The sequence below is a fragment of the Stegodyphus dumicola genome, chromosome 3 (genome assembly GCF_044657685.1).
Source record: "Stegodyphus dumicola isolate Sdum_Otavi_A_Nest chromosome 3, ASM4465768v1".
Taxonomy (NCBI): Eukaryota; Metazoa; Arthropoda; class Arachnida; order Araneae; family Eresidae; genus Stegodyphus; species Stegodyphus dumicola.
In genome coordinates this window covers 212,512,691-212,539,119 of record NC_140770.1, presented here as the reverse complement: position 1 = coordinate 212,539,119, position 26,429 = coordinate 212,512,691, and the positions used below count along the sequence as shown (strand labels likewise).

The following is a 26,429-nucleotide window of genomic DNA, read 5'->3' as shown; positions in this document are numbered from 1 at the left end:
AAAAAAAAAAAATTTCATGATATACATTATTACAGTTTAAAAAAAAAAGAAAGAAAAAGGATATCATGGCGAGAAAGGTAGCACTTATTCCTGAAGAGTTGGTTTCATCGTATCATTTGCACAAACCAGAAATTCGCATTGAGGACGATATTAAAACTTTGTTAGAGAGAAACAAATTACCAAATGATATGAAAGTAAAATTATCAAGTCAACTTATCACTCGCTAGCAAAAAACTATTCATACGCCTGCAGATCCAGTGCGGGTAAGCATTACTAATGAACAACTACTAGATGATGAGAAGGAAGACAAAAAGAGACATTTGAAAGAGGATTACGACAACGATACCAAGGTGAGAGATATTGTGGTTTCATCACCTCATCAGTATTCCAAATATGTACCGCTGATTGTTGAAAAACTTAAAACAAGACAATATTACTGGAATGAAAAGGGAGAATTCACCCATGATGGTATTCCTGTCAGAGGCAGCAGAGTAGCCGATTTCTTCTCCTACATGTTTCGAAATACAAAATCTCAAATTGAACTCGATCATTTTAGTGAATTTTTAAAAGCTATTAAAGAAATAAATATTCCCCTGTCTTGGATAGGAAATAAGAAATTAGTATCGAAGTTGTGCGAAACAAAAAGCGAACTAACACGAGAGAAAAGCAGAAGCGAAGAAATTTTGCAAGAACCTGAAAGTAGAATATTAAAAGGAAAGAAGACTCAAAGTCATCCTTCGCTTGTTGGACCCTATTCAAGAAGATGAAAAGCTCACGATCAAAAAACGGAAAAGTGGCTAGAATTCTAGAAAAAATATATTATGATGTAAATAATCCAGCAGCATTTGGGGGTGTATTACGTCTTTCAAAAACGAGTGGCATTCGCATAAAAAAGACTAAAGAATGGTTAATGACACAAGACACTTATACACTCCATAAACCGATAAGATACAAGTTTAAGAGAAGAAAAGTTTTATCTTTTGGAATTGGTAAACTGATCCTATGTGATTTAGTCGACATGTCAAAAGTATCTAGATACAATAAAGGTGTAAAATATCTTTTAACTGCGATAGATGTTTTCTCAAAATATGGCTATGCGGTCCCAATAAAATCTAAAAATGCTGATGTACTCGTTGAAGCTTTTAAAAAATTATTTAAGCAATTAAAGACAATAGTAAACTTGCAAACTGACGAAGGGAAATAATTCTATAATAAAAAAGTACAAGCATTACTCAAAAAGAATAAGATACACCATTATTCCTCATATAGTGAGCATAAAGCTAGTGTTGTAGAAAGATTTAATCGTACTCTAAAATCGAAATTATATCGAATATTTACACATCGAAATTCCTATAAATATTTAGACATCTTAAAATCTGTTTTAAAAAGTTATAATGAAAGTGTGCATCGCAGTACCGGCTTTGCTCCTGCTGCAGTCACGTCTGAACTGGAACCTGAAATTTTTAAAAAATTATACAATTTTCAAATAGAGTCAGAATAAAAGTTCAATATTGGTGATCAAGTGAGAATTTCGAAAGCAAAGAAGACATTTCGTCGTGGATATTTACCTAATTGGACTGATGAAATATTTACCATAGTTAAACGATATCCTTCGAATCCTCCTACATATGTGTTGAAAGAAGAAATTTTAAAAGGAAGGTTCTATGAGGAAGAGCTTCAGAAAGTGAACAAGCGATCAAGTGATTTTTGGTGAATAGAAAAGATTCTGAAAACGAAAGGAACAGGAGAAAACAAAGAATTCTATGTGAAGTGGAAAGGATTTGATCATCGTTTTAATTCTTGGGTAAAAGCATCATGGATGAAGCAGTAACTGATTTTTATGTTACCTTACCAAGGAATTCCAGCATAAAATATTTCCCACAAAACACTCAATCTTCATATCGTACCAAACTCTGCAAACCTCTTATTTTTAATGATAATAATTATGTTGTAGGACTTTCTGAGATATTCATTCCACGAAATTGGTTTAACATTGGTGATCATAACAAAAAATATTCTGTTTCTTTTAGAAAAGAGGAAAGCATAGTAATGGAAAACATACAATATGACATATCTTTAATGTGCGAATCAAAAGATAGTCTTGAGAATTTTTTGTTAAAAGTGAATGGAGAAACTGAAAAGACACATAGTGTGAACTCGAATGTAAGATTTGCTTCGGATGGAGACAGAAAAAATCGGATTACAGTCGAAGTCAAAGAAGGATTTGAAGTCCATATTACAACAAAAGAAGCTCCCATAATACTTTATATGTTGAATTTGCCGTTTAAAGATATAATTATAAAAAAGAATCAGACTTTCAGGTTTAGACCGACAGTTCAGAGACAAATGCAACAAACATATCATAAATAAAAATCCTAAAAATATAATTTCGCATATAATACCAGCAACACCTATCAAGTGTGGTGTAAATAATGAAAAAGACGCTTACAGCATCATAAATGAAAACATCGAATTATTGGGGCTTCAGAATTATGTTAAGTTTTTATGTGAACCAATAAAAAAAGAAGTGGAAATTAAACTTTCAGATTATGTCGAATTGGTATTGAAAAAAAGCAACGCTAATTCACTAATGCAAAAACTAAATTTGAATCATGATACAGTCATAAAAAAAACTCAACGATTCGCTTGCAACCCGTTGATTTTAATAGCAGAGAGAGAACAAATGGAGTTAATTATAAAAGAATATCATCAAACAAAAAGGACAGAAATGCAAACTGAACATCTATCAGTGAATGTGGGAATGCATAAAAATGCATTAAAATTATTCGAAGAATTTAAATACATTCGATTGCAACAGCTACCGAACCAAAAAGTTGCTTTAAACGTTCCTTCCGAACATGAAGTAAATTTCGGAAAAGGTCTGGCAGACATGTTAGGATTTAATGTCTTGCATTTTAAGGCCGGAAATTATATCAGTAATTATCCACTAGAGTTGGATGCTGGAATAACTGAAATATTTGTTTACACAGATTTAATACATCTATATCATGTTAAAGATTCTTACTCGCCTCTTCTTCGAGTTATACCATGTATGAATGAAAAGGAAGAACAAGTAGTGAAACACTATCATAAACCGCTTTATTTCCCGATCAGAAAGAATTTTGTTGACACAATTGAAATTGAATTAAAAACAAGTAGTGGTAATAATATAATATTTACTGGTGGAAAAACGTTTGTAGTGTTGTCCTTTAAAAAACGAAACACTCTATAAATTAAATAGTTTGAGCAAAATTTTTTCATTCTTTGTTTCCGAAACAAAACAACATGCATTTGAGCGCAAAAGAGTGCAAATTTTATTACTGTTTCCAAGTTGGTGGAGGAGGTCCCTACTTTCAAGGTATAGCACATCAACGAGGTTATGGAATTTTTGGAGATTTGAGGTGATATATTATTCCATTGGCATTAAGAGCTTCACGCTATTTAGGCAGGCATTTGCTACAAACTGGAAAAAATGTCCTTTCAGATGTCGCATCTGGTGCTTCTCTAAAAGACTCGGCGCACTCTAGATTACATGAGACAACAAAAAAAAATAAAAGATGATACTTTTAACAAATTACAACATGGAAAGGGTATAAAAAGAAAGCGAAACAAAAAATCTACTCAGTCTACTAAAACGAAACGTTGAAAAACACAGCATAAAGATATTTTTCACGATGGAATCCATGTGCTTAAAAAGTGAACTGGATCTTTTTACATCTTCACCAACACAACTTGCTATTGAAGAATCCTCATTTTTAGAAATTCATCCTGTGGCTTCGCTGAATTATAAAACTCCGATAGAGTTTTATATAAGTGGAAATGGAGAGCATTATCTAGATTTGGCACATACTCTTATACATATACAGGCAAAGATTGTGAAAAAAAAACGGACACGATTTAACAGAAAGAGATGATGTTGCTCCGATCGATTATTTCCTCAACACTATGTTTTCCGAGTGCAGTGTTTACCTCAATGACAGACAAATTTCTTCACAGGGAAATTACGCATATCACTCAATCCTCGAAAGCCTTTTATTTTCTTCTAAATCTAGCCAATAGAATATGTTAACATCCTCATTGTTTTATAAAGATACGGCATCACAACATAATGTATTTGGCAAAAATTCAACCAACTCAGGATACAAGAAGCGACATGAAATTTGTGCTAAAAGCAATTTAATGGATTTAATAGGACCTCTTCATTTTGATTTAGCTACTCAGCCGAAGCTACTGATTAATAGCATTAATGTGCGCATCAAATTAGAACAAAGACATTTTTTCTTTGATGTCCAAAGACGACGAATTTAAAACTGTGATTCATTCTGCAAAATTATATGTTCGTAAGGTAAACGTCTCACCTTCCATTTTTCTGGCGCATGAAAAAGCGTTAGTAAGTGGCGTGATTAAAATGCCAATACCTCGAATAGAAGTTAAGATTTTTGCTCTATCATATGGGCTACAATCGACAACAATAGCGAATACATTTATTGGGCAGTTACCAACGCACATCATTTTAGGTTTTTTATCAAATGAAGCATATAACGGGAACGTTTCAAAAAATCCTTTTCAATTTTCTCATTATAATTTAAATTATCTTTGTATATTAAATGGGAGCCAAATGATTCCTTCTAAGCCTCTCCAACCTGATTTTAAACAGGATTGTTATGCAAGATGTTATATGAATCTTTTTACTGATTTAAACCGCTACCATAATTTTCAGAATATTAACATTAATTATGAGGAATATAAAAATGGATATACGCTTTATGTTTTTGATTTGACTCCTGATTATGCGGCAAGTGAATCACATACAAGCGTGAATAAAAATGGAAATATCAGAATCGATATAAAGTTTTCCCATAGTTTACCAGAGACAGTCACTTTATTGGCATTTGCAGAATATCGTAATGTCATAGAGATTGATAAATCTCGAAGTGTATTTACGGATTACTTAAAAAAAAAAAAAATATCTTGTGGTGAAAGGAGAAATGAATACAATAACTTTGTGTAGATTAGCTTGTAGTGATTTAAAAATCAAGGAACATTTTGGCGGAGTATATGCATCGGATATTTTACCTAAAGTAAAAAATCAATTTAGAAGCTTTATAGTGAATTTAGAACCTCAAAATCTACCGGGCAGTCACTGGGTTGCTATTTATTTTAGAAACGGTGAAGCGTATTATTTCGACAGCTATGGATTACCACCATCAAACAAAAACATCCTGCGATTTTTGAATCAAAATTCTCAAAAAGTATTTTATAACAAGTTTTGCTTTCAGAATAATTTTTCTTCCTCGTGCAGTTACTTTACACTTTATTTTTTATATCAGTATTCAAGAAATTTGACATTAAAGGATCTTAACAAAAGAAATACAAGAAAAAATGAAAAATTTATCAAACTATTCGTGAAGAAAAATTTTAAACTGAATAGATGTTGCCACCACACATTTCGTCGGGGAAATCAACGTTGTACTGCGCTTATATATATGAGCAAAGCCACCAAACATTAGTTCATCGACAAAACATGGAACGTTACGAATATCTGTTGTGTGATTCCAATGGCACAGAATATTATTATGTGCATAATGTTTTATTTAAAGGTATTACTAGCTGTATCAGGAATTCAATTGAAAATGAAATGATTGGGAAAACGATGCTATTTTAAAATTTTGAACAATTCGGAAGTGATGAATCACATTCATGCTCATTCGAAAGCAAATGAATATGGATATTTACTACTACAACTCTCCTGCGATAAAATGTTATTGCATGACTCATCACTAAATTTGTTTAACAATTTATTTGACTGTGTGATGATGGGGAAACAAAATATATGCGGCGGTGAAGATGTTCCAGATACAGTTCCTTGCACTAAAAAGAAGATTGGATACTTCATCATCCTTCCTGACGACGAAGTTATTCGGGAACTTCATTTGTAAACAATTATTATGTTAAAAAAAAAACTATGTAATCTCTTTTTTTCTGCAATAAATAAAAAAAGTATATTTAACAAAACATGTTTTTACTCACCCTTATTTTATAATCACACAGACTAGATATTTTTAAAAATATACAAATTATACTATAAGTTTCATACCACATCTTTTCCCTCTGTCTGACATACTCACGTTAAAAAGCATCTGATATATTCCGACAGATTGCTCTTCATCGTGAATATGCAAGCCCTTGGGGGGCTTGCCTTTTTTTTTTTTTTTTTCCCTCTCTCTCTCTCTTTTTTACACTTTTATTGTAAAAACTAGTCTACATGAAAAAAGTAACTATACAAATCATAATACATAATAACAGAATATGAATAACATAAAATAACATGAAAAAACATAGCATTCAAAAATATACATACAAAAAAATTATTAAAAAACCATATTGTGTGTAGCATGTTTGTCACTGGAGTGGATAAAATCCATTGACAAATATGTTGATTAGTTCTTTCGTAGTGAGATTCTTTCTTTTACATGATGTAAGAAATTCGGGGTCGAATAATCGACGTGGAACAACATTTCGTTGTTTTTTATATTCTAAGTAGAGGAAAAAAATACATGAAACAGTTTTTTCAATTTTCTTGAAATGACTGCTGTTTATATAAAAATAATTACATGTTAAAATGTGTTTTCTATACATTCATCTTCTAGAAGCAGATTTTTATGATGACCATAGCAATTGGCATTTATGCCGTCTGCTTTTAAGAACTTCTTGTCGTAAAATGGCGACAATCCTACTTTGTTTTGAAGAACAGTGCATATATCATGCTTTTTGGAAGTAATTGTATATTGATACTGTCTCATTAATGTTTCATCATACAAAATCTTTTTATATGACTCAATGGTCAGATCTGCGACACTAGCTTTTTTAATTCCTTTTAACTTTTTTTTACATGTATTTCCGAAAGAGAATGCATACATTTTGCACTTTAACCCCACAAATTCTTTGATGGGTAAATTGTTTTCATTTTTCAAAAACCCTAATTTGCCTTTATTATTTATACTGTACATAAAATGATGTTTTTCGAAATTACTACAATCTAAAATTTCATTGAAATACTTTTTCATTTCATTAAAATTATCGTGAGTTTCAATATTCATATATAATGAGTCAGTATCAGTATAAATCAATTCGCATTTATCATTGTACACTCTCTTAAAATACTTATAATATAAATTATACATATGCAATTTCAACAATTCTAACACAGTGAAACCCACATAAATTGGTTTATCTAAACACAAATTTTGTTTTTTCATTTTATATAATGATAAATTTTCATTTTATCACTTCAAAATAATCCAGTAAGGGACTTTGCAAGTATTTTTTGCTCTGAATTTCATTTAAGGCTGCTTTAACATTAACACGCTTTCTTACATTTTGACATGTTTTGCCGTAAAATCTATTATTCATTTTTTTAAAGAAAGATTTTTCAAAATCATTTTCGAATGCCGTTCTTTTATCGTTATTAAAAGCTATATAGCTTTCTAACCATTTGCATTGGGAAAAAGCCAAAATCTTATGTATCTTTTGTAGAACAAGTCCTTGTTCAAGATAAAATTTTAAGTTTAAATAATGCACATATAATTTTTCTTTTCGAAAAAATTCGGTGTCAATTTTTTGCAGGGTAAAACACTTTTCATGTTTAATTTGTCGCACATCTTTTTCGCATATGGAGACAACATGTTATATGTTTTTGTTAAATGTTCTGGGGCCAACGGAAAATCATTGTGGATATCATGCAATTCAGGTGGATATAGGAGATCTACCTCTAAAATATATCCAACGCTTGAATTAGGATCGATGTTCAAAATATCGAAATGTCGTACTTCGTCAGTCGTCAACCATGTGAAATGTCCATATGATAGCGACTGACTCATGAATTATGGGGTTTGTATGGGTCATAATCTGAAGTATACGGACTATTAGCCATTACATGTCACTTGCCTAATAAACAAATCCCCCCACGCATTTGTGATTCTATCCACATGTAATCGTTGGCATTGCTGAATAGCTGTAATTCTACTTTTGTATATTTCAATCCCACATTCCATGTGAGATCCGCTCCTGTCACGAAATGGAGGGGATCCAAATTATAGTACATCATGGACATTCGGCGAAAGGCCGAAAATATTTCGGCTAGTAGAACAGTATCAACATTTTGATAAAGCTCTAAATAATCTCCTATTGTTTCACCGTGAAATGTTTTGTACACGAGTTGTGCATGTTCATATTCATCATCTGTTATATGGTTATTTGATAAAATATTAAAAAAAGCACTTTTATCTGGTAAGCAGGTTTCCTTTAAAACTGCTTCTGAATCCAGATAACTGTATGGGAATACTCCTTTCCTCAGCAGTAAAAAACTGTTTGTTTCATCTTTGAAAAAACTATTAAAAATCTCAAACTTGTGTTTGGACTTTTTTAAGTTCTCAACTAATGTATCTAGCGAGGCGTCTAAAAATTGATAAGAATCCAAAAATTTGATTTCGTCTAGAGTAAACATAGTAAATTTTTCAAAATTTACTGGTGTGATATTAATGCATTTGAAAACATCTTTCGGCATATTTCGTAAAATTAAATGGGAATCGTAATTACGTGCATTATGTATTACCACTGGAATAAAATATGTGCATCTATAATTTAGATTGCAAGCCTGGTATGCTAATCCGCGTATATGTCCATCGCTCCAGTGGCAGTGATCTCGAACACGTATCTCGTTTGGTAAAAATTGCTTTTGACATATGTGACAACAGTTTCTGTCATAAGTTTCAGAATCGGTAGAATCCTTTTCATTTTCTGTAACAATTTATGTGATAGGTATTTCAAAGTTTTTAGAAAGTTATTAATGACATTATTTCCGGAGTAGTATTCTGTAAATATTATTTCCTCATTAATGTTTGTGACAAGAATTGCATAGCTGATAGGTTCGTGGTGTTCTACTGCTACTGAAAAACTCTGAAACTCAGACGGAAAAGCTGAAGAAACTTTTCTAGTGAGAGACTCGAAATCCGCAAAAATGCAAAATGGATGATATAATTGTTTAGACAAGTCAGTGAATTTAACTACTAAATTTTGAGGGATGCTTACTTTCTGAGGTTCTTTGCCTTTGCACAATTTTATGTGGGTTTCTAAACTGCATTTTCGCTGAAACCCTAACAAACAGTTTTTACAATAGTGATGAATACCTTTATGAACATTTAATAATCTATTTAAGTTTGTGATTAAAAAAATTATTTTAAAAAAAAAGTAAATCAATTTCTTTCATTAAGTCGATATTTTTTTGTTTGCTTATACTTAAAGGAAAGATTTCATTTTCTTCAAACGCAAATACATTAATTTTTAAATCATTTAACTTTTCAAATTTTTGAATTCCACTTAAGGAAATCAGAAATTTTATCCCGTTAATTTTAAAACATCTCAAATATTTTTTATAATAATTTAACGTGTTTTTATTCTGTTTCCTTGGATATAGTTTTGCGATAACAGAATACAAAAAGCATTTATTATCATAACAATTAATGTTTAAAACCGCTTTTTTGTTTCTAATTTTTGCTGGCAATTCTATATGTTTACATCCACCTCTTATTTCCCTTAAATTGCCTACTTCAATGTCGATGTAGTTCAGACACTTTATTGTCCATCCACTACCGTTTCTAATAAAGTTATCAATGCCTAGGAATATTTTTCGAAATGCATTGTCAATCGTTATCAATATCTGTCCTCGTGTTAGGATTCGTTCACATTTGGAGCAAAAATAGAAACTTTTTTCTGTTTCTTTGTCTCCGTCACCTTTCTTAAATAATATGCTTAAGCATATAAGTATTCTTAACCTAAGAATATTACTACTACTTAATAATGAAAAAATTATTTGTCGACTGTCCTGATATAGTAAATCAGGATCTCTGTAATTGTTGCAAATAGCTCTATACGAACGCACAAAGCCGCGATGGGCATTTCTGTGCACATTAAAATTTAGCATACTGATTTTAGAAACTATTATTTTGGATTGTTACAAAAAGGTTTTGCTGAACATAACAACCTCATATGATTTTTTTAAATTACTTCAAATTGACATATTCATTTTTTTTTTTTTTGAATAATTTTAAACAACATGTACTTTACAAATGCTACACAATTAAAAAAAAAAAAGTAGTCAATGTTAAATATATAACACATTCATTTATACATAATAACACATTGATTTCAAAAAAAGAAAATGAAAAAATAACTAAATAAATAATACAATTAAATTTTAAAAACAAGCTTTTTTTTTTTTTTTTTTTTTTTTTTTTTTTTTTTTTTTTACCACTCGATTGCGTTTAATGTGGTTGATCATGTGCTCGCAGGCCTGTTTCAAGGTATCCAGCATTTCCAAAGGTATATTAAACCGATTTTTGATGTCGTTATTGGAGGTCTGTACGATGGGAAGAGGGTTTTTTTCTCTTCACTTGCTAAATCTAAATCAAAGCTCTTTGCTTTTTTACGGTGGGGATTATTCAATTCCACATCTTCATCGTCAAGCAAGTTAATGTGTCTTTTCACTTTACAGTCTAAAAAAATAATTTAAAACTACACATACTATGAACGAAATTCTAGGAGGCAGAAAAAAAAAAATAGTTTTTTGAAAAACGTAGCGCAAAGCATAAAATAAAAATGTCTTACCATTGCTCGTCGAAGCTGAAGTTTCCATTGTTTCAGGAACTGCAAATCAAACGAGTGAAGGAATATGTTTTTCGTTGTGAATTTTTCTCATTAAATACGCTATTCGTGTCCTAATTTCCCTCGTCGCCTCTCCAGTACATTTATATGCTTACTTTTTTCCCCTCACATATTATTTCTATTACCAAGAAAAACGAGTTGCTAAACTTTATTCAGTGACCCACATTTTTTTCACATTCGACCCAATAGATTGACCCACCTGCGCTAAAACTAACTGCTTTCGTTTTCCATACTTGAGGTTCCCATCTCCCTTTTTACGACCTCCATTCACGTTCCCTCTATGCAACTTTGATGGCACATTCAAAGAAGGAAGAAGGAAAAAAACTATCCTCGTTTCCACATCTTTTTATGCTCCCACCCTCGGAATACTCATCTGTTTTGATAACGTGTGCGCTCCCCTGCAATCTTTAATTTCTCTAGAAAAAACGTGCGTCCTCCTTTTTTATTATTTTTAAAGTTTTTTTATTTTACTCTTTTTCCATAAGTAAAATAAATCATGTCATATGTCAATCACAAATTAAGAACCGTTCCTTCCTGTAATCTATATTCTCTCGAGTTTTTTTTTGGTCCTCATTCTTTTTTAAACCTTTTTCCTTCCTCCTTTTAAAAACGTTTTCTGTTCTTTTCCGAAAGTAAAAAAAAATACCATATATCATTCTGTCATTATACTCATATAGACTTAATAAAGAACCACACCAATCTAGTTGTCATCCTTTTAACAAAAAAACATCCTGTAATCTAAATTCGTTCGGACGTGTATCCTCATTTTTTTTTCTTTAGTTCTAAAACTATTTTTCCTCCTTCCTTTTTCCAAGGGAAGCGAATAATTATTATCACATAGCGTCTCACCATTATATATATAAGCGTGTCAACTCGATACCTAATTAAAACAATGTATATACACCAAAACATCATAAAAGCATATCTTTCGTTTCAGAAAAGTAGGATCATAAAATCACAAAAAAAATATATATATGACATGACTAAACATTTCAAAATCATAATAATCTGAAATTATTACGTATTTTAACTCATCTCCGACAACAACTGCCTGGCACACATCCACATATCCTCCGATTCCTTACACACCTTCGACACCCCACCCCTTGATGTATGTTTCCGTTCAAAACTCATGTGCAGCAGCACTCTGACCTGGAACACATGAATCATTTGCACTACAATTTCTTGTGGATCGAAGTGGATAATGAATGGCCTTAGAACATTCTGTGGTCTGACGAAGCTCACTTCCATTTGCAAGGTTCTGTAAATACGCAAGATTGCAGGATATGGGAGACCAAGAATCCGTTCCCACTACAGCCATTACCTCTTCACTCTGTTTGTTGTTGGTCCATTCTTCTTCGAGGAGATCACACTTGTGGGTCCCTTAACTTGCACCATTACTGGCAAGCAGTATGATGCATTTTTGCATAACCATGTCCTTCCAGCACTTCAGCAATGTCAATGTATGGATCACTTAGAAGGAAAGCATCATGCACCACATTCATAGCATCAGCACAGATACCTTCCGATCTGTTGTAGAACATGAAATTCTGTGCTTCCAGAGCAGCGGAACAAGAAGGAAAGCATATCGAACAACTTATGAATTAATCATCCGTAAGGTGTTTGTTTCATGAAACTTCTCTTGTCACTCTTGCTGTTTTCTCTGTAAATACATATTCTTGTTTTTTTGCTAATAAAGTTGCCATAAACACTTGGAGTCTATTGTTTCCTTTTGGCTATACATCTACAACAGCAATGTGAACACTGACAGCACCATCTATCGATAAATTTTAGAACTATCGTTTTTCCTTCGCCAAACAAAATTCCATTACCTCAGGATTGTTCGGGTAAAATATCAAGTCGTTCTGACTTGTAGTTTTAAAGTTAGATTGTTTTGAAATCGCAACTTTAATTACAGAGGCTGTTCACACATTTTTTAGACGATGTATATTGTATTCACAAAACTAAATTACATAAAATTCTTGTGTTTTAAATGTTCTATTTGGCATCCCTTATTCTGAACTATCTTTTGACACTGCAATTTCCAGGATAATAATGCCTTTTGAAGTGGCAGAAGAGGTATTCTATCCCATTCCTCCCGAACAGCGTTCCAGAGTCCTGTTAGGGTTTTGGGACAACATTTGGATAATGCAGTTTTTAAATTCCAAAAGCACAAAAATCCATAGGTGACACATCGGGAGATTTAGTAGGAATATCAGTGAAGAGTATGGCCTTGATACCAGTTTTTTGTTCCATTTCTTTTAGGAAATTTACAGTGGATTTTGATTTGTGACTGCTAGCTTTGTCCTGATGGAGTCTCTCAGATTGATGGCACTGTGGGTAAAGCGATGGCATTTCATTCAGAAAAATTGGCAATAAAATATGTTTCTGATAGTATTTGGAGTTAATCTTGACATTTTTTTTGCACTCTCTTTATTTTTAAATTGCCATTATATGAAAAACCAGCAACAATCATGAATCCCTTAGAAAAACTTTCTTTCGATTCTTTGAACCATGTACTTAAATTTTTTCTCCCCTTTTATGATAATAAATGGCTCTTTTTCTTGTTACAATCATTTAAATACACCCATGCTTCATCTATTGTGACAATTGCTTTCCATATTTCTTTGGATAAGTGTTTCTCATATAGAATTCTGCAGCGTGTCCTGCGTTGAGCGATATGCTTTGGAAGAAGACTATGCACATTACGTTTTTTTCGCTTTCTTAAGATTTAAATCAACGTTTATCATTTTGTTTACAGCGGACTCCGAGCATTTTAATGATTTTGTAACTGTCCTTTGACTAAAGGGATTTTCTTTTAACATTAAGCAACGTACCTTTGCAATAGTCGAAGATGTCCGTTTTTTCCTTGAATACTTGTTTGGAATTTTTGTCCCACCTGAAGCTGCAATTTGACGGTTAATTTCCTTTCTTGTTGATGATATTACCTATCGATGCTTTAGATATAACAAAACCATGACTCTCACATCGTTTTTGGATAATGGAATATGCTTATTTCTCTTCAGAAAGAGCGTAAATGTAGCCTTCGAACCATTGCTTTGTTAAATTCACCATTTTTAATAAAAACAAAACTTTCAAGCCACAGCCGATAATTTTGACTTTTAAAAACATAGTACAATTGCAATTACTTCTTTTGCAGCAAACGAATTTTTATTTCTGTTCGGGAGAAACGTAAATGTAGCCTTCGAACCATTGCTTTGTTAAATTCACCATTTTAAATAAAAACAAAACTTTCAAGCCACAGACGATAATTTTGACTTTTAAAAACATAGTACAATTGCAATTACTTCTTTTGCAGCAAACGATTTTTTATTACCGCTTACCAAAACCGTCTAAAAAATGTACGAACAGCCTCTGTATAATCATCCTGTATTTACTCACTTTGCTTTATTTTGTTCTTTGTTACAATCAGTTATCTTTTGGTTGCACATATTTACTCAGTTTACTTTATTTATTTATTAAACAAACAAAATGTATCATTATAAGCATTAACTTTACATAATATTAGCAAAAAGCAAGCTTTTTCTTCTATTCAGAACAAGCAGTCAAAATGACTGCTGATTGTAGTTATAGGTATACAGAAAATGCCGTAATGCTAGTATTAATATCATGCATTTCATTTTTGATATGTATTAAATTCTTTTAACCTTTCTGAAGTTTTTTAAGTAATGTGGCAGTTTTTAGAAACCTATACAAATTTTATTTTAATGTTAGGAGAAGAGATATTGCTAATGTACTTCATACATTTCATAAAGTTTAATTTTTATTTGCTAAGATAAGGAAAATAATTTGAGTGTAAACAATATTTAAACAAAGGAAATATAAGGATTAAGATATGTTTCTAAAATTATTCTTTTTGTAAAATTTGTTTCCCTTATGTTTATTCAGTGCTCAACATTAGTGTATTTATTTCAGTTCATTGGTATGTAAGTGCAGTGTTTAATTTAATGGTATCAGTCATTCTCTTGGGCTTAGAATCCACAATTATAAAAATAGTCTAGGTTTTTAAGCAAATTTCCCTGTGATCTAAAAAAAAAAAAAAAAAAAAGGTGAGACACTTGTAAAGATCTTAAAATGTCAGTTTCACTATAATATTACATTGTGATATTTTTAAATACTAATTTTAGTTTTGATATATTTTAATTAAGTAAAACAAATAATAAATTTGAAATGTTTAATTTTTATGTGGATATTAACAAAGATAAGATTTCTTTGAAAATAAATTTTATTATAATCTAGTTCAATTAAAGTTGAAATTGAGTTGCTTTCTAATCTTGAATAGTTCTGCATTAAACTGGTTTTGTGTTTTGCAGTATTTTTAATTTTTTTTTTTTTTTTTTTTTTTTTTTTTTTTTTTTTTTTTTATTATTTATTTTAATTTGTATGTTAATTTTTATGTTTTTTATTTCTCATAGACATTTGATCATCATTGTCCGTGGGTGAATAATTGCATTGGTCGACGGAATTATCGTTATTTTTTCATGTTTTTGTTTTGGCTAAGCATTCATATGGTTTCTATATTAACATTTTGTGCTCTTTACCTGAAGGATCACATAAACAATCTAAAGCAGTTAGAAACTATTATGACGTATCCTTTTGCAATCTTTCTTATTTTCTTATTTCTGTATTTATTTATTATAAACTTATATTTATGTAATTACATATTTTATATAATACACAAACTACTAAAAATTGAATATCTGTTATCATTTTTCTTGGCAGTTTTTCCTTGTTGATGAACTTGCAGTTAATATTTCTCATGAAAAGTTTTTTTTAATTACATGTAAACATACATATTAGTATTTAAACACACCTATTAGTGTGTGGTGCTATGTGTATGCATTAATCATATTTTTCTGGAAAATAATTTGCTAATACAGTAGAGCACTAGTTATACATTCACAAATCGCAGCTTGTTGTTTTGGAATAGGTCAAGCTTGTTTCTGGCGGAGGCAGTTATCGAAGCCTTGTTTCCATATTCAATAACAGGACAAACATAACTTTTATAGGCTGTGCACAAGCCATTTGGGTTGAGCCCTAAGTGACACCAGCTGTTTCAATAGTCTTGATCTGGCATATCCTTTATCAGTGGCTGAATCAACATGCTTCATCCAAGTTAATTTTGGGTCTAAGTGAATACCCAAATAGACAGTATCGAAAGTTCTATTCAGGTCTTTGTCATTAAACTGAAGTTGGATGTTGTGATGTTTTGTACTGAGGTAAAACAATTGAAAGGTGGTTTTATCAGTATTTACAACCGTATTATTATCATAAGTAAGAGTAAATCAGGATGAAGACACATCAATTGTAAGAGAGGGAAGTTGGGGAATTTCCTTCATTCTCAATAAAACCAATAGGGTTGGAATCAGTAAGATTTTTGACTATACGACCTATACTATTTGATGTCGAATAACCTCAGCAATTTCAGGGGGCAATGAAATCTCCGAGTATAAGTGAATTTCTATCCCAGTCGAGTATTATTCTTTCAAATTGGGTTTATTATTTAGAGGATTGTACAAGAAGAATATCTTATGTAGAGTTTCTTGTCTCCATACATGTATTTTTAGGAATTCTAATTTATCATTAGTAGTCATTCCATGAGAGGCAATTAACTTTGCCTATAAAGAATGTTTTACAAAAACAATAATGTCAGAAGCAATCTGTCTTGGTCACTTTAACACAAATTTCTGATATCCAGGAATATTAAAATATATTTCACTGTCTGCAGTGGTTGCACTCTCAACAATGCCCATTACGTCAAAATCATGATAAGAAATAAGTCTTCAATTCAGTAAATTTGTCATGAGTTAAACTGCCAGTGTTCCAAAATGAAAGCATAAGAGCTGGTTTAGTTCTTTACTTCCAAAACCCTCAAGAGCTTGAACCTGTCACCAGGTCAGAAATTCTTTTCTACTTCCTCATCAATAAGGGCTACTTTAAAGGTGATAGGTATCAGTCATTTAGTTTAAACAGGGAACACCACATGAAGGCAACTGTTATCACTCCCCACGCATTAATAAACAATTTAAATAATTTTTATAATTAATATTTCAAACATGATATCAATACAAATTTAATAATTTTTTAATCCTAAGAATGCAAATTTCTGTACATATTAATTTAAAATTAGGGGGGAAATATGTCATAGCTTTATTTGAATAACTATTCTGAATCAGTCACATTTTTTCTTCTAAGAACATTTTAAAGCAAATCTAAACATTTTTTAAAGAAAAAAATCTTTCATTGTCATCTGACAAGTCTTTTGATTTTGAATCGTAAGCAAAGTGCTATGAATCAAAATCAGCTCCTGAAATGTTTTCTCACTGTTATACACAAAGAAATTTCTGAGGGTATCAGTGCAGTAGATAATAGATAGCATTTTGAAAAGAAGTTGGTATTATTTCTTCATTTCCTTCTTCATCTCTACCACTTAAATGTTCATCTAGTAAAACGTTTTCGAACAATTATTCAACCATGCACAAGTTTGACATCATTACGTTGGCATTACAGTTTACATATTTGCCGACTGTGATATCTAATCCCAGTAGATTTCACATCTTCTTCATCCATAATCACAGTTTGATCTCAGGTTTGTGCTTTTACTTCCATAGTCTTAAGGCTATTTAAATGTTTCTATGCATTTCCTGTATTTTGAAGGGCTATTTAAATCAAACTTTGCTGTAGAATATTTTCAAATCCCTCATGATGCCCAGATCTAGAGAACTACTCTGTTGTAGTCCAATTTGCCGTAAAGGAAATGGCTTTCACGTTTTGCGATCTGTGGCTTGAGGATGGGGTACTCTAATCTATAAAAAGGAAATTTTGAAGTCTTGCCTCCTCATAGTTTTGTCTATTTTCTTGAACCATTCTGTAAAAATTCCATAGTCATCCGTGCTTTCTTATTTGCTTTGTATTCTAATGGCAGAGTTTGACACATTTGAAGCACTTTGATTTTTATAACTTTCCTGTAACCAAAGGAGTCATTTTTTCTGAACCATCAGCATATGCACAAAGTAAAACGGTGAGACGTACTTTGCTTAGCTCCATGACAATGGTCACCTTTGAAAGCTAGAGTTCATAAGTTTAAAGAAAAAACCAGTTTCATTAACATTAAAAATGTCTTTTAATTCAAATCCATCTATTTTGGTGGATAAATTCTTGAACCACTCTTCAAATGACTCATCAGGAAATCTTTTTGATTCTTTTATTTATTATATGACATGAGATACCATGCCACACTTTAAATTTATGCAGCCATCCAATTAAAAGGCAGGCTTCTTTCATATTGAATCAAAGTGTTATTTCTTTTGACTTTTCAATTAACACCATTCACAGGAATATTGGATGTACGACACTGAACCAAAAATTTTAGCAAAATAGCTTTGATCTCAGGAAGCTTGAACATGCAGTTTCTTTGAAGTGGACTGTCCACAAATTCATGCTCTTTCTTTGACTTTTCCCTATTATAAACAACCATTTTTAGTGTTGTCTCAGTAATGTCCAGTTTCTTTGTTAACTCAACTTTCATTAAACCAGTATTCTCAACAAAGATTTTATCTTTAGAGTGCCTTTCGCTTTGATGACATTTTGTATCGCTTAATTTTGCTGCACCTAGTTTACTTAACACAGCATCCTTTTCAGAAGAAATAAACTGTATCTATTTTGTCTTTCACGTATCCCTTCTATTCAACTCTTGAACCAGATTGTGATGTCTGTATTTCCTTCTCTTATCCCCATTTTTGGGGAAAAAACTTGAATGCTGGGACTGGGAGATGTAAAACCAATGTAGTAAGTCAAGCAAAAATGATATGTAACTAAATTTATGCAATGTATAAAAGAAATATTTTCCTATTAAAGAATTAGTTCCAAAAAAGTAAAGGATTGAATCAGGACCAAGATGAAATGACATATAAATGCAAAAAATGCATAAATGAGAAACGTGTACAGTGCTCCACTGTATTTTTTTTAAAGTATGGCTGAAATTATATCAAATATTTTAATTTTTCTTCTATAAAGATGCAAGATTATTATTAAAATTTCTGTGCTTTTAAAAATGTAATGAAGATTTATATGAAATCTATGGAAAACTCGGCCCTCATTTTTCATTGGCATGTTTTCTTTCATATAAAATATGTCAGTTGTAATCATATCTGTGGATTCTTGGGTACTGTTTTGTCATTTAATTAAAAGATAAAGTTTTAGTATGTTTATCTATTTGCAAAAGTTAATTAAATATGTTAATTTTTAAAATGCTGATTATTTTCTAATTTAGTTTAATTTCAGGCATGTCATTAAAAATGTACTGAAGAAGCAACATATTATAATTGTTTGTAGCAGTGTTTGTAGTTTGTAGTTGTTTCAAATGTGTCTTTGATAAAAGTATACAGTTACCAACTGAAAACAAATAGAGCAACAGTGGCTATATCATGTTAAAAATTGAATCATGTATAGTTAGCTCCATAATAATATTGGTTAACATTGTTTTATTTCTTCTGATTGCACTATATTGCTTAACATTTTAAAGGCTTGTTATTGTAGGTATTATCATAATTCTTTTCATCCCTATTCTTGGATTAACAGCATATCATATGATGTTGATAATGCAAGGAAGGACTACCAATGAACAGGTAATTTAATAATGGGTATACTTATATAAGAATTTATTTTTGCTTGCTTCTATTTTTACTTTTTTGGCAGATATTTCTTGATAATTAAGGAAGTCTAAAGTATAGCTAAATTCCTATGTGTCAGTCAAGCTTTAAATTTTACCCCTTAATTGCAGGGGGGGGAAAGAAAAGAAGCAAAAGGAAAAAGAAAGGCAAAGATATGTAGGCCCAAATGGATTAACTTTTTCTTCAAAACGTCTTCATTATTCATCCTGTTTTTTATCCATTGATTATACAAGATGTTGCTATTAGTACTGATATTAGTAAACTAGTAGCATATATAATATAATCCATTTTATAGATAATTTAATCTGGAAATTTTCATTCGTTGTCTTTTCTGTATACCCTTTCTTATGTACAAAGGCCAAAAATGATAAGTAAAGCATTCCCTAATAAACCTTTTAAAAATTATTGTAATGTCAACGGTACTGTTTTCATGATATAATACCTGATTATTTTACTTCTCCTCATTCAAGTTACACCATAAAAATTCAACTGGCTTTTGAATTTATTGTTGTTATGTTAATTGATTTAAATCCCTGTGTTAACTTGATCCCTTTTTTTTTTTTTTTTTTTTTTTTTTGTTTGGTGTTTAAATGGAAAAAAAAAAAGAAAACTTCACCATTTGTATATGAATGTGGAAATGATACATTCTTCACAAGGAATGATGATTCATCTTCTTTCTTTAAGGTTATTGGCTATTAAAATAAAAGTTTTAAAACTTTATTAGCTACCCAAAAGTGATTTTAAAAAAGTGGAGAAATGAAAATTATTTTAACATCATATGGGGGTATAAATTATTTTTTTTTTTTTTTCAATACTAGTATAAAATTGTTTGCCTCATTATACTCTGATAGAAGAGAAATTTAGAAATCAAAATTATTTTTGGTACATTTCAATTATATGGTCACATGAAAAAATTAATTTTAAAATAAAAGATGTATTTTATTATAACAGTATAAATTTTAAATACATTATAAATGAAATACAATTTAAATTTGAACAGACGCCATCAGAAAAATTTTACTACTGTCAGCAAAATTGTTTCAATCGCACCAACTAACGTTTTAGACGAGTTATCTGAAACAGCTAAGAGAAAACATTCTTTTGTTTCCCTACATAAGCCTCCAAAAACCCACTGTAAAATAAATACACATCCAAAGTTACTCTTTCTTCTCATAAAAGGACTTTTGCCAACCTCTGCTATTATGTCATTTCCACCAATTTTAACTTCAGGTCTACATAGCTACTATGTGTGAATTGCGATTTCTCATGAATATGGAATTAAAATTGCACAGCTCGGCGATCCCAGATTTGAGATTTTTCCGGATATTAGATCATTTTAAATCTAGTAAGATGGCACATAGAAATTATAAAATTGAAAATATGAAATCGTGATTTATGAAATAATGAAGCATTTATGATTTAAAGGGTATCAAAATTTACAAAAGAAAAGAGCTTAATATTTATATGTTTACTTTATTAAACATTTCTTTAAATGTGAGTTGTTTGATTTGTTTTCTCTGCTAATACTTTAGACTAATACTATAGACATATAATTTCTTGTTGAGTTATTAAGTTCCATTGTTCAAGTCCTGTAATTGCTGTGTCGAGAATTCCGAATAACTTGTCAATCAAAATTTTTTCTCATTCAGTAACCTCTCTGTTACTTTCTTCACTATCGGTAGCTGTATTTTCTGGATTTAGAACCATACTACAGATTTCGCCCTCCGTTAATTGATTGATGATTGGGGCATTGTCATCGCAATGAAAAACTTCTGTTTAACTTCCCTAAATTCTGCCGCCTGGTGTGGCCATGCGAGCTCTGGCGCTGGTTCTGGCTTTATGTGAATAACAAATCAGTTATTCTTAATTCAAATAGCACTAAATATAATCGTTTGTCCTATGATTATCATTAACAAAATCTATTTTTAGCATAAGGAAAGAAATTTCTGTTAAATCTCCCCTTGTCAACATTTTAGCACATTAAACTTAAATCTGTAATCGGATACTCTGTTATTTGGCGTCGCTGCATGAGTCATCACTCAAGTTGTCATCCGTTGATAAACATGCGGTGATGAAAGCAAAATACAATAAATAATGATTCGCGATTTCGGCATCAAGGATATAAAATATTAGTTGGTGTAAAATTAACAAATGTTTCAGTTTGAGATTATGCCAAGCAGATACGCAGCTATGGAGTCAAGTTACTAATCACACAAATTTATGCTAAAATAATTATTTCTTCAATAATGAGATATTTTATTTAGCGCCAAACTGAGATTAAGAATCGGGATTTCCGATCGGGAGATAAGAATCAGGAAGATTAAGAATCAGGATTAGCTGCAAAACATCTTTCGCTTCTCAACTGCAGAGTTTCTTCTAACAGTATCATGAATTTTGTCAAGTTAGAAGAACCATCTACTTCAGGAAAAGATGTAACTGCTAATTCAACATCAATAAGTGTAGAAAATAATAAAATCAATTCTTTTCTTTTCAAATCTGAAGTTACAGATGCAGAAATATTGTGGGCTTTTAAGTGCATCAAAAGCCACTATTCTTTTAAATCGTGCGATGATATTGGGCCGTTATTCACTAAAATGTTCCTGGATAGTTCCATTGCAAAATAGTTTTCATGTGGTGAAAAGAAATGTGCTTATATCTGTTATTTTGGTCTTGGCCCTTATTTTAAAACTTTGTTACTAAAGCATTGTAAAATGCTGAGTTTTTTACATTACTATTTGATGAGAGTCTTAATCTGACAAATCAAAAGAAGCAACTAGATATTTATGTGAGGTACTGGCATCACGAAAATAAGGTCAGAACTCAGTACCTTACTTCTGCATTTATAGGGCATGCAACAAGTGAAATTATTTTATCCAAATTTTATGAATGTGTTGAAAAACTAAAACAAATTGTGTCATCCATCGATATTTGTGTCAAAACTCTTACAAATATCTATGGATGGTCCTGCAGTAAACTGGAAATTTTATGATTTATTGCAACAGGACTTGACAAAGGAATATAACATTCAATGCTTGACATTAGGACATGTGGTTTACACATTCTTAACAATGATTTCAAGCATAGGATGTCATCCACTGGCTGGGACATTCCATCATTCTTATACTCCTTATATTGGATTTTTAAAGATTCTCCTGCAAGACGTGAAGATTTTTTAAGTATATCTGGCTTAAAAAAGCTACCTGTGAAGTTCTGCTTTTACCGATGGTTGCAAAATGTCCGAGCAGTTGAAAGAGCCATTGAAATATGGGATGACTTGCTACTGTAAATTAAAGAAGTTGAAATGGAGAAGTTTAAAAAAAATTCATCGAAATCTTTCTCAAATATTTTGGAGGCAACTAAAGATAAAACATTTCTTATAAAATTAAATTTTTTTCTCTCTCTGTCCAAAATATTATTGCCTTTCCTTGAATATTATCAAAGTGATAAACCACTTATTCCCTTTTTTGCTGAAGATATCTTAAAACTCATAAATGATTGTCTTCAGCACTTTAAAATTTTGAAACTAGAATATTCAAAAATAACTAAAGCAGAAAATCTTTATAAATTTAATTTTAATGATCCAAATTGTTATAATGATAAAAGTAAAGTTTATTTGGGATTCATTGCTGAGCAGTTAATGAATGATAAATGCCGCAAGAACAACATTTCACAAGCTGAAAGTTTTGCATTGAAACAAGAAGGTCAACAATGTGTCTTAACAATGGTACAACACTTAATGTCTAAATGTCCAATAAATTATTCTCTTATTCGAAATGCATCTTGTATAGACCCGGGATTGATGGTTAAAAGTCCAGAAAAGGCCCAGAACAAAATGAAAATAGTTCTAATGGTATTAATGCAGAATAAACATGTTTTACAAGATGATTGGGATGAAATTCTGCTGCAGTTTGGAGAGTTTCTAGACAAAGTAGTTAAGACAAATTTACATGAATTTTCTACTTTTGATCCTCAAAATCTTTCTCTTGACACATTTCTCACTTCTTATTTTCATGATTTTCACTATGCAAAAGTATGGAAAATAGTGAAAATGATTCTTATCTTGTCACATGGACAGGCCTCTGTGGAAAGGGGCTTCTCTGTAAATAAAGCAATTGAAATTGAAAATTTAAGTGAGTCATCATACATTTTTCAACGCACAGTATTTGATGCGTTGAAAAATGTATTTGATGTATGCACAGTATTTGATGCGTTGAATTTTCTGGAGGTGTTCTTAATATCGAAATTAATAAAGAAATGAGATCAGCAGCAGCTTCTGCAAGGTCTAAATATATGCAGTATTTAGAAGAACAAAAATCTTTAACTAAATCTGAAAATTCAAAGAGGAAAAGAAATATCATTGAGGAAGAAATTGATTATATGAAGCAGAAGAAAAAATTTCTTCAAAGGGACATTAAAGATATTAATGAAGAAGTAGATGCTTTAGTAGATGAAGCTGAGACCAGCATGAACATTGATTTGTTTATCAAAGCAAATGAACTTAAAAGAATAGTTAAAGAAAAGGAAATAGACATAAATAAATTAGATGTTAAAATAGCTTTAAAGATTTCAGAGTTAAAAAAAGCACAAATGTTTTGTATCTTTTATTGTACAGTTTATTATTCTAGTATCTTTAAAAAAACCAAGGAAATAAATTGTATGTTTACAAATCAGTTATTTTAATCTGCAAAATATTCTTACATTGTGATTATAATAGTAGTTGACTGTGCTTAAATAAATATCAAATAAGTTAAATAATAATCATGTAAATCACTAAAATAGTGATTGTTATTAGTGTAAAATACACTTATACATGTTTTTAAAGAAATTATGTTCATTATTTAATATTATCTACTTCATAACTTGTAGGGAGTTAGTTTAATTTTCAAAATTGTTTTATGGTAAGTATTAAAGTGAATTTAATAATAGTGCATAATACACACTTCTGCTAGTTTCTTAAAGTGAAATTACAAGCATGAAGTCGGTTGTATGGATAATTGCTTTATTCTATTCGTTTTTTTGTTTGCTGATAGGTCCTTAATTTTTTCTTTGATGGTCCTTAAAAGTCCTTAATTTTCATGTAAGGAAATGTGTACGAACCCTGTTAAATTATGTTTTGTGCAGTTCTAGAAAAGGATTGCAAACCATAACAGATGAGTTCATTCGTGAAACTGACTCATGGCTCAGTTTCACTTATGGCTCAAGTGCACTCATGAAACTACTTCAAATTCGTAAGTGAAACTAAAGTATATTAGCTAATCGCATTATTGTTATCTTTGGTCTTTTATCACACCTTTTAACAATTTTTTTCTGGCATCCATGTAACAGAAAAGTATTTTTTATTTTTATATGTGTTGAACATATGTCAAAATGTAAATAGAGATTTTTATATTTATTTTTTGGGTTGAGGAATAATTTTCAGCTAAAAAAGGCTTTGGTGTCACACTACAGATTGTTTCTAAAAGCTATTTTGAAGATTCTCAGTATGACCAACTAACTAGTTTAGAATTTTACTTTTGAATAAGTAGTGTGCCCAGTTCACATGGGAAAATAAGCATATTAATGCATATATTAAAACTATAAAGTTATATTATTCTGTTCTAATATTATTCTATATCTATTATAATTTTTTATTTACTTTACTTTAAGTGATGAAATGTAAATATTTCAAGCACCTAGATCAGTGGTCGGCAAACTCATTAGTGAACAGAGCCAATTATCGACAGTTCAGCGATTGAAATCTCTTTTGAAAGCCACATTTTTTAACTTAAATTTTATAGGTAGGTGTATTGTTATTCACTTAATTAAGGTACTCTTAGGCTAGCTTTTACTAAAAACGACCTCAGTCTGATCAGCATACATTCTCTGAGGTCGACCCTCTTCCAGCTCTTGCATCCTCACTTGTGTTGTATACTCGTTTCATGTATCTTCTTTCATTCATACTCTCTATATGTCCAAATCATCTTAGCATACCTTTTTCAATTCTCAACACTACATCTTTTTTTCACCTTTTTCACTTTTGTTTTCAAATGAAATAGCTTATTCTAACATTGAAAACATTGTGTTTCCTTTTCCCTGTAATTTTTGATTAAGCTGATTCAGATGAGATGTAACGTCTACCATGAAATAAAATTTTTGGATCCACTGATTGTTCATTAGTTCTGGATAATAAACACTCTTTTTCAAGAAGAAATGCTTTAATTTCTGTTAATAAGCTGGTGAAACGTTTCCTCTTGATAACCAACATACTTTTTTATGCAGCAGAAGATCTACGTTTTCACTCTCCATTTCAACTAAAAATTCTTTAAACTGGTGATGATTAAAATATTTAGCTATAATGGAGTTGATAATCTTAATCACCAATTCTGTAATTTTTCAAATTTTTTCTGGAAATGTATGCACACAAAGTGTCTGGATTTTTAGTTTTTAGACATTTTCAATTTGAAGTTTTTTCATATTATATGCAACCCAAACATCATCTATATATTTTATGTTGCCTAAATTGAGTTGCTAGGAAAACTTTTGTTCAGACCCTGGAAAAACTTCAAATTTGAAAGATCTCAGAGGGTAAAAATCCTGATATTCGGAAACTAAAACTCATTTTTACATTATATGGTTTCTCATTCAAGTTAAATTTTCCATTAAATGGTATATTAATTCAAAGTATTTCATTAGTTAAAATTTAGCATATGACAGCTATTGACAGCACAATTTGATGTATAATCAGTGCAATCAATAAGCTGTAATCAATACCAAAAAAAATTTTTCCAAGGAATAACATTGGCTGTTATGTTTTCAGTTGTTTTTATGCCTGTGAAAAATTTGCCATTGTATTGTATTGTCAAGATTTTTCTTGCTTTAAAGTGTGGATGCCTGCATGTGCTATTTTGTGAAGAGCCATACTCAAGGAGCCAAAGAGTACATTTGGCTCTCCATGGTTTGCCGACCATTAACCTAGATGTATTTAATGCAACACACTTTAAGATCTAAAGATCATTTAGTTAAAATGTACATAAT

At 30.8% G+C, this 26,429-nt stretch overlaps 1 protein-coding gene across 2 annotated transcripts in view; it reads left to right on the top strand.

Moving 5' to 3' along the window:
* The window catches only part of LOC118193612 (uncharacterized), a 70,384-nt gene that overhangs the window by 29,109 nt on the left and 14,846 nt on the right, over positions 1–26,429 (top strand). For both annotated transcript variants that reach the window (XM_035364719.2, XM_085813839.1), the window contains exons 4-5: positions 15,159–15,331; positions 19,268–19,370. In XM_035364719.2, the coding sequence (XP_035220610.1) occupies positions 15,159–15,331; positions 19,268–19,370 (276 nt within the window). The remainder of the gene's footprint in view (positions 1–15,158; positions 15,332–19,267; positions 19,371–26,429) is intronic.